Genomic DNA, 9,857 nt, shown 5'->3' with positions numbered 1-9,857 from the left:
GATCATTAACCCACTGAGCAAGGCCAGGGATCGAACCCTCAACCTCATGGTTCCTTGTCGGATCCGTTAACCACTGCGCCATGACGGGAACTCCCCAGAGCATTCTTGTTGTGGTTTAGTGGGTTATGAACCCTACTAGTATCCATGAGGATGCAGGTTTGATCCCTGTCCTCACTCAGTGCATTAAGGACCCGGCATAGCTGTGAGCTGTAGTGTAAGTCGTAGACGCGGCTCGGATTCTGCATTGCTGTGGTCGTGGTGTTGTCTGGAAGCTGTAGCTCTAATTCAACCCCTAACCTGGGAACTTTCATATGCCATGGGTGTGGCCCTAAAAAGGAAAAAAAAAAAACTTTCTAGGAATAAATTTAATAAAAGATGATAAAGTCTACACTGAAAACCCTCAAACACTGCTTGGAGAAGTGAGAGGAGACGCAAATAACTGGGAGATATTATTTCCTGGAGAGTCCACGAGGCAGGTGGGGTGAGAGCAATTCTCATGGAATCATTTACATATAGAACCGTCTTTCACTAACAAGTCATTTGTTTTTAAGAGCCTTCATTTATTTTATTATTTTTACCAGCATTTGAAAGCCATTCTATCTTTGGAGGCCTTTTGCTTTTTTCTGTCAGTGGTATGCATTATTGAAGGTTTATTTTATAGTTGTTCAGTCAGCTAGGATTTCTGGTCTCATGCTTTCAAAAGTTTTCATCCACCTAAAATGAAGAGTAAGAAGCTAAAATTACACATTCAATGGGTTATCTAAAAGGGATCCAGGTTTACGTAGAAGCTGGCTTGTCTCTGAGACTTGAAGAGTTTCCAGGGAAGGCAGAATGAGAAGCAATTCCTGTTCTACTGCACTTGGCTCAAATTTGCAAATGGAGCACTGGGTGAAAGAGGACTTACACTGCTCAAGAGCCGGGCAGATACTTTCAATAAAGCTCATGCTTCTCATCAAGTGGAGTTCAATGTGCTGTGAAGCTGAGAAAACTTCCACTAGAAGACTTAGCAGCTCCTGGTCCACAGCATCAACATCTTTCGCATCAACTTCCAGAAGGGGAATCCGCTACTGCTTTGGAGAGAGGTTCCCATAGCCAGTGCTGATGTCTGGTGGAGCATCAGGTCGCATGTTCAGAAAACTCTGCATGTTGTCTTCTTTTTCAGCTACACCTGCCTCCATTCATTCAGAGGTTCAAAGGCAGAAGCACAGTCCTGATCTATAGTTGGGTGCCTGGGATTGGTCAAGACATGTTTCCAGGCCTGACAAATTAAATCTGGCTAATTTTTTTCCATATATGGAGATCCTGATGCTCCTCAACACTAACAAGCATTCTGGGTGGGTGGTCAAAAAAATACTGTAATTAAGTTCTTTCAAAGACAGGCTTCTCCCAGGAAGGAATTGCAAAAAAAAAAAAAAAAATAGAGAGAGAACACGCAGCAACAGTTAGCAAAATTGATAGGCAATTTTTACAGCCAGAGCTCGTAAATGTCCTAAAGCCACTGAAAAGTAATCTTGCGGACAGCCTTGCCACAGCCCCCTAATACATTGCATCATCACTGACATTTCTGGATGGCGCTTCAGGAAGTCATCATTTTCAGATAGGGTCTCTGGTGACTTTTGATTATCCACCAAAAGAAGCAAATGAGATACAACTTTTGACCCTGACCTTGTTGAAGCAAGGCAGGAGACATAACTCAAAAAATTGTCGTAGGGACACAAAACCATCATGGGATGAGTTTGTTTCAAATGATGAAGTCCCAAATCTTCATCTTCTTGTCTATCTGAATCCTGAAGTTCAGTCAGCCTCATCCCAGCAAGAAATTCTTGGAATGCAGGATTTAAAAACTTATAGACCAGGCTTAGTCTCTGGGCTATGAATTTGCTCATCAGGTACATGGCTAAATTGTCATCCATTCCTGCCTCTATGAGATCATCATGGCTAAACTCAAAGCAAGAGGAAAAAAATCCTTTCAAGGCCAGCTCACCACAGGAAGCCACAGTTGCTTTGAGAGGGTCAGCTGCAGATTTGTATCTTTGTTTTTTTTGTCCTTTTAGGGCCGTACCCGCAGCATATGGAGATTCCCAGGCTAGGGGTCTAATCAGACTGGTAGCCGCCGGCCTTCACCACAGCCACAACCACAGCCAGCCAGATCCAAGCCATGTCTGCACTGAGCGAGGCCAGGGATCGAACCCACAACCTCATGGTTCCTAGTCAGATTCGTTTCCACTGTACCACGACGGGAACTCCCAGATTTGTATCTTAAGAAAAGGCATTCCACAAAGGACTAGAAAACAGCCACATCACTGAAGGACTTGTGCAAAAGATACTGATGCCAATTAGCACAGACTGCTGCCATGAAAAGGGGAGTTGTCTGAATTCCCTGCAAAGTTTCATTCACTCTAAAGTGAATCATAAACTTTTGCAGATGGGTTATATTGTGTGAAAAAAAGCTTCCATAATATATGATAGTATTACAGAAGGAAAACGCTTTGATCTCTATGATTGTATCTAGGCAGCGGTGGATGTCCTTGGCCCTGTTTGTATGGACAGAAGTCAATAAGCAGGTCCTTGACAAGTGGTTTTTTGAATCATCCTCTCTAGGACTTGGGAGATTGAGCACATTTCTCTGTAGTCATCCACAAGGAGTAACGGAGGAGTGGGTTAAGCATCTGGCATTGCCGCAGCCGTAGCATAGGTTGCAGCTGTGGCTTGGATTTAGTCCCTGGCTCAGTACTTCCATATGCCATGGTTGCAGCCAAAAAAACAAAAAAACAAAACAAAACAAAAAAAAGAATAGGCAAAGTTGGATTTCCCTTGTGGTGCTGTGGGTTAAGGATCTGGTGTCGTCACTACAGTGAGTCAGGTGGCTGCTGTGGCATAGGTTTGAGCCCTGGTCCAGCAACTTCCTCATGCCATGGGCACAGCCAAAAGAATAAAAAGAATAGGCAAATTTAAGTACATTTAATAATACATATACAGTTAGTGAAACCACTACAAGAAGGAAAAATTAACCTAAAATTCAGGATCATGTTTACCTATGGATTGGAGGGACAAGGATATAATCAGAATTGGGGAGGGTGGGCGCACAGTAGCCTTCTAAGGCCTCAGTGGTGGGTTCATTGGTTTCTTTTGTTAATTGTCCTTTAAATCACACATATATATTTTAGGTACACCTTAAAAAAAAAATCCCAGTTGGCAGTTTTTAAAAAGAAGTAGAGAAAGGTATAAAAGCCCACAAAAAAGGAGTTGAAAGAGTCCAGAAAATGTACTAAATAAAATTAGACTGCATCCTAGCTTATTTTTCCAAGAATTGAGAAGATTAACTCCACTGATTAACAATTTACTAAACACTAAATGCAAATAAGAAAAAAAGCAAGTACTTATGACAAACACCATCAAAACCATATCTTCTTTACAATCTTAGAATTAGATGGAAGTATTTAGAGCTGTTTGTATTAATATTTGCTTCTGGAAAAGTACTTACTAGTTACAGAGTACAACAGCAAATTTGCTCTTAACAACTTTTTCAAGATTTTGATGAGTGAAAATAAGCCCCTCCAAAATAAAGATCCACAGAAAATAAATATTAATGAAATAACTGCTTCTTTATGAAATTTTACAATACTGGAAATAAAGGGAAAATCCTAAAATGCTTCCATGATGGGAAAATGTAGTTTATAATCAAAGGACATGGAACTTCAACAGCAATATTGGAATCTATTAGAAAATGTAGCAATGTCTCTATAATTTAGAATTAGAATGACTTCCAACCTAGAATTCCATACCCAGCTGAACAACAAAATAAGTGTGAGAAAATATAAATATTCAGATATATGCATTAACTGGAAGATAAAAACATGTATCTCATAGGCAATCTTTTCCAGGGAACTGTGGAGCGTTCCACCAAAGTAAGTGAATAAACCAAGAAGAGGATGACCATAGATCCAAGAAACAGAACCTACAACACAGGAAGGATGCTATAAGCATCCCTTGGATGATCATGAAGAAAGATCCCAAGATCCTAGGGTGACTACAGGTTGAGTAGTTCATGTTGAAGCAGGTCAGAGACTTCGAAACAGACTCCTTCAAGAAAATGAAAATGGTAGGCTATCTTACAGGTTTGAATGACTGAAGAGGAATTTAAATATGTGGGAGAATCTGAGAACAAACTCTTGCTAAATACATTTTGAAACTAAGCAATCTGGGGTGGGATAAAGATGGTAGAGTTAGCATGGAGATCACCTCCTTCCACAAATACATAAAAAAAAAAAAGAAAATAAAGCAAGTTCATCTCATGTAAAATGACTCACACAGAACATCTACTGAATGCTGCCAGAAGACCTCAGACTTCCAAAAAGGGTAAGAAAACCTCCATGTTACTGTGTAAAACAAAAGGCAAACAAGAGAGAGAGAAGAAGAAAGAAAGCAGTCAGGATGGGACAAGCACTCCTGAGAAGGAGGTATGAAAGAGGAAAGGGGAGTTCCCATCATGGTGCAGTGGAAACAAATCCAACTAGGAACCATGAGGTTGTGGGTTCCATCCCTGGCCTTACTCAGTGGGTTAAGGATCCGGCTGTGAGCTGTGATGTAGATCAGACATGGCTCAGATATGGTGTTGCTGTGGCGTAGGCTGGCAGCTCCAGCTCCAGTTAGACCCCTAGCCTGGAAACCTCCATATGCTGTGGGCGCTGACAGACAAGAAAGACAAAAGACAAAAAAAAAAAAAAAAAAAAAAAAGAGAGAGAGAGAGAGAGAGAGAGAAAAAGAAAACAGAAAGAAAAAGAAAAGAAAGAGGAGAGGAATCCTTGCACTGGGAGGCCACCTAACTGATGGGGAGACAGGCTGGATCAGAGAGGGAGCCTCAAAGACTTGGAGAAAATCCCAGCAGCTGGTCTGAGGAGGGCAAAGCAGAGAGAGAGCCACACAGATGATCAGTACCACCCCACGGAACACCACAGCCTGAGACACTCAGGTGGGAGCACAGCACTGAGACTCTGGCTTTGGAGGTCAGTTTTGGGGAGAGGACTAGGGCTGGCTTTGTGAAAATAGCCTGAGGGGCATAGGGAGTGGTGCACCACAGCCGAGGGCCCACCAGAGAATCAAAAGCATCATTTTTGGGGAGTGTGAGAGCAGGGGAATGAGGACTGCTATGCCAACTTCTTTCTTTGCGGGCTCTCAGGCAGCAGGGTGCCTCTTGTGCAGGCTACATGAGCAGGTGCAAACCCCTGCACCCACCTCTCATGACTCCAGAGGTGGGTGTGGCCCACTACCATTGAGGGTCCCATGACCAAGCACCACCTGCCATCTCAGTTATACCAGGGGTTGCCACCACAGAGGGCCCTGAAATTGAGCACTGCCTGATGCCTCCACCTCCCTGGGAACACACACACCCTGCCACTGCTGCTGCCAGGGGCCTCAGGCATCATCCCCATCTCCTTGAGAGTCACTGCCACTACCAAGGGCCCTGCAGCAAGGCACAGCCTGCAGCCCCTGCCTCCCTGTGGGTCACTGCCAAAGGCCCAACAACCAGGCACTGTCTATTTCCCTCACCACCTGGAGGCACAGGCAGGCAGTGCATCTGCACACTCCTTATCAAGGGGATAATGGCCTGCAAACACTGAGAAAAGAGACAGCAAGTATCCAAACCAAAAGGCAGTCCTCACACCAAAAAAAAAAATAGCAAATCAACACAGGCTAACCAGGGATGCTCCCACATATAAATAGCCCTCCAAGATTACATTAGGTAATCTGTTAGTTTAGGGGAAAAATTAAGAAAAATATAAGGAAAATGAAGAAAGCACAGGAGCCACTTCCAGTTAAAAGAACAGGAGAATTTCTCTGGAGCAAAAAAATGAAACAGACCCCTGCAGTCTAACAGATACCAAGTTCAAAAAGCAAGTAATGGAAATACTGAAGGTATTAAGATGGATATCAACAGTAACACAGGTTACTTTAAAAAGGATCTAGAGGAGTTCCCATCATGGCACAGCAGAAACAAATCCGACTAGGAACCATGAGGTTGCAGCTTCAATCCCTGCCCTTGCTCAGTGGTTAAGGATCTGGCATTGCTGTGAGCTGTGGTGTAGGTCACAGACTCGGCTCAGATCTGGCGTTGCTGTGGCTCTGGCACAGTTGTAGCTCCAATTAGACCCCTAGCCTGGGAACCTCCATATGCCACAGGAGTGGCCCTAAAAAAGGACAAAAAAGACAAAAAAAAAAAAAAAGAACTAGAAACTATAGGGAAGAGCCAAGAAAAATCAGAAAATTCATTTGCGGAGATGAATGTGGAGTTAAAAGCATTGAACAGCAGAATGAATAATGCAGAGGAAAGAATAAGTGACCTGGAATACAGAATAATGGAAATCACCCAATCAGGACAACAGAAATCTAAATTTAAAAACATGAAAGCAATATAAGAGATCTATGGGATAATATAAAGCATGCCAATCTACACATAATAGGGATTCCAGGAGGAGGAAAAAAAAGAAAAAAGAAAAAGGCTGGAAAATGTTTCTGAGGAAATTATGGCTGAAAACTCCCAAAGCTAAAGAAGGAAACAGATATCCAGATACAGGAAGCACAGAAGGTTCTCAACAAGATGACTCCAAAGAGACCTACAGCAGGACTTATTAGAATAAAAATGGCAAAAATTAAAGATAAGGAGAGGATTCTAAAGGCAGCAAAAGAAAAACAAAGAGTAAATTACAAGGGAACCCCTATAAGACTAAGAGCTGATTTCTCTACAGAAACACTGAGGCCAGAAGATAGGGGCAAGATATATTCAGAGTTCTAAAAGGGAAAAACTTGCAGCCTATAATACTCTACCCAGCAAGATTATCATTGAAAATAGAGAAATAATTTTTCAGACAAGCAAAAACTAGAAGAATATAGCAAAACTAAACCCTTTCTAAAAGAAATACTGAAAGGTCTCCTCTAAATAGGAAAGAAGAAGATATAGGATGGAGGAAATCACAATTGGAAAGTAATCACTTAAATAAGCCAGTATACAGATCAAAAAGAAAAACAAAAACAAAAAAACCTATTTGTGAAAGCAATGATAAACACAAGGGACAGCAAAAGGATAAATATGAAGATGTATGAAAGGACATCAAAATCATAAAATGTGGGGAAGGAGAATAAGAAAATCTAGACTTTTTAAAAAATGTGTTTGAGCCTCTGTGACTATCAGTCTAAATCAAGCAGAAATAAGAAAGGGTTAATATGCTTGAAAAACAGGGCAACCACAAACCAAAACCAAACAATATACTCCCAAAAAACAAAAAGAAGAGAAAAAAAAACATAAAAGAAGAGGAAAACTTCAAACCATAAATAGAAAGGAACAAAGGATGAACATAGAATCAACTGGAAAACAAAGTTTAAAATGGCAATAGGAGTTCCCGTCTTGGTGCAACAGAAATGAATCTGACTAGGAACCATGAGATTGTGGGTTTGATCCCTGGCCTCACTCAGTGGGTTAAGGATCCAGCATTGCCATGAGCTGTGGTGTAGGTCATAGATGCAGCTCAGATCCTATACTGCTGTGGCTCTGGCGTAGGCCAGCAGCTGTAGTTTTTATTAGACCCCTAGCCTGGAAACCTCCATATGCCACAGGTTTGGCCCTAAAAAGACAAAAGACAAAAAAAAAATTCTGGTGGACAGATCCTCTAGACAGAAAATCACCAAGGCAACAGAGATTCTAAATGATGAGATAGAATACTTAGCCTTAATTGATATTTTCAGGGCTTGACATCCAAAACACCAGAATATACATTTTTTTCAAGTGCAGATGGAACATTCTCTAGGATTGACCACATACTGAGGTGCAAAACTAACCTCAAGAAATTTAAGAGTATAGAAATTATTTCAAGCATCTTCTCTGACCACAGTGGCATGAAATCAGAAATCAACCACAGGAAAAAAAGATGAAAAAACTGACTACATGGAGATTAAACAACATGCTACTAAAAAACCAGCGGGTCAATGAGGAAATCAAAAAGGTAATTAAAAATACCTTGAGACAAACAACAATGAAAACATAACCATACAAAATCTATGGGATGCCACAAAAGCAGTTCTTAGAGGTAAGTTCATAGCAATATAGGCCTTCCTCAAAAAACAAGAAAAATCTAAAATCAACAACCAACCTACCATCTAAAAGAATTGGAAAGAGAAGACCAAACAAAACCTAAAGTTAGCAAAAGGAAGGGAATCATAAAGATCAGAGAGGAAATTAGTAAGATAAGAGATTAAAAAACAATAGAAAAAAATCATGAAAATTAACAGCTGGTTCTTTGAAAAGGTAAACAAAATTGACAAACCACAAAAATAAAACTGGCAAACCTCTGGCCAGATTCACCAAGAAGAAGAGAGAGAGAACCCAAATAAATAAGACATAAGAAATGAAAAATCTCAACTGATATTATGGAAATACCAAAAAAGTAAGAGAATACTATGAACAATTACATGCCGACAAATATGACAACCTACAAGAAAAGAACAACTTTCTTTAAACATACAGCCCACCAAAACCAAATCAAGAAGAAACAGATTATTTGAACAGACTGATCACTAGAAATGAAAGTGAATATGTAATTTAAAGACCTTCCTACAAAAAAAAGTCCAGGACCAGATGGCTTCACAGGTGAATTCTACTGAACAAACAAAGAATAACTTATATCTATCCTTCTTAAGCTTTTCAAAAGACTGAAGAAGCAGGGACACTCCCAAAGACATTTTATGAAGCCACCATACCTAATACCAAAACCAGACAAGAATACTACTAAAAAAGAAAAATTATAGGCCAATATCTTTGATGAATGTAGACACAAAAATAGTAACAAAATTTTAGCCAACCGAATCCAACAACATATAAAAAAATCATATATCACGAACAAGTGGGATTCATATCAAGTTCCCAAGGGTAGTGTGATATAGGCAAATCAATCCATGTCATACACCACATTAACAAAAGTAAAAAACCACATGGTCATCTCAACAGATGCAAAACGTGCTTTTGACCAAATCCAACATCCATTCATCATAAAAACTCTTACCAAAGTGCGTATAGAGGGACCGTAACAACATAATAAAAGCCATTTATGACAAACCCACAGCCAATATGATACTCAACAGAGAAAAGCTGAAAGCCTTCCCACTAACATCTGTAACAAGACAAGGACTCTCACTTTCAACAACATAGTACTGAAAGTCCTAGTCACAATAATCACTCATTATTAGAGAGATGCAAATCAAAACCTCTCTGAGGTACCACCTTACACCAGCCAGAAAGGCCATCATGGAAGTTTCTAGGCCAAGGATCAAACCTGCACCCCCAGCAGTGACAACACCAAATCCTTAAGTCGCTGCACCACAAGGGAACTCCTGAGGGTGGCCTTAGATAGACACTCACGCCACGTAGTCCGGCATCACGATAGGTTTAGGGATGTGGCCTGGAGGGATGTGTCCACTCAGTAGTTCAGGTTTCATTTTTGTTGCTCTCAATTCTTTACAGTGAACTTCTTGGTCTCTCTGCCTGTCACAAGCAGTGGCCAGGTCGCACTACAGTTAGGGAGAAAAAGAGGGTTAATTTATAAACAAAAGCAGCAGCAAAAAAAAAATCCCAACTTTATTCTTAGAAGAAAGCTGTCAGACGAGGGCAGGAGGAAGAAAGGTAGAGAAGGTAGAGACAGCAATCAACATTTCCCTTCAAAAAAACAAACAACCCATCAAAAAATGGGCAGAAGATCTAAACAAACAATTCTCCAAAGAAGACATACGGATGGCCAAAAAACACATGAAAAGATGTTCAACATCACTCATTATTAGAGAAATGCAAATCAAGACCACTATGAGGTACC

General features: G+C 40.7%; 2 protein-coding genes across 2 annotated transcripts in view; both read right to left on the bottom strand.

Annotated features, from left to right (window-relative positions):
- On the bottom strand, nucleotides 259-9,426 carry NAIP (NLR family apoptosis inhibitory protein). Its single transcript, XM_021076820.1, is given in 4 exon segments — nucleotides 259-1,168; nucleotides 1,171-1,225; nucleotides 1,227-2,079; nucleotides 9,410-9,426. Coding segments are annotated over 4 exon segments (1,353 nt in total). The 3' UTR covers nucleotides 259-740.
- The window catches only part of GTF2H2 (general transcription factor IIH subunit 2), a 42,912-nt gene continuing 42,423 nt past the window's right edge, over nucleotides 9,369-9,857 (bottom strand). The window contains exon 19 of the mRNA XM_013984847.2: nucleotides 9,369-9,558. The gene's annotated coding sequence lies outside the window, so the exon portion shown is untranslated. The remainder of the gene's footprint in view (nucleotides 9,559-9,857) is intronic.

Source organism: Sus scrofa, chromosome 16, assembly GCF_000003025.6.
Source record: "Sus scrofa isolate TJ Tabasco breed Duroc chromosome 16, Sscrofa11.1, whole genome shotgun sequence".
Classification (NCBI taxonomy): domain Eukaryota; kingdom Metazoa; phylum Chordata; class Mammalia; order Artiodactyla; family Suidae; genus Sus; species Sus scrofa.
This window is presented reverse-complemented; position numbering and strand designations above follow the sequence as displayed.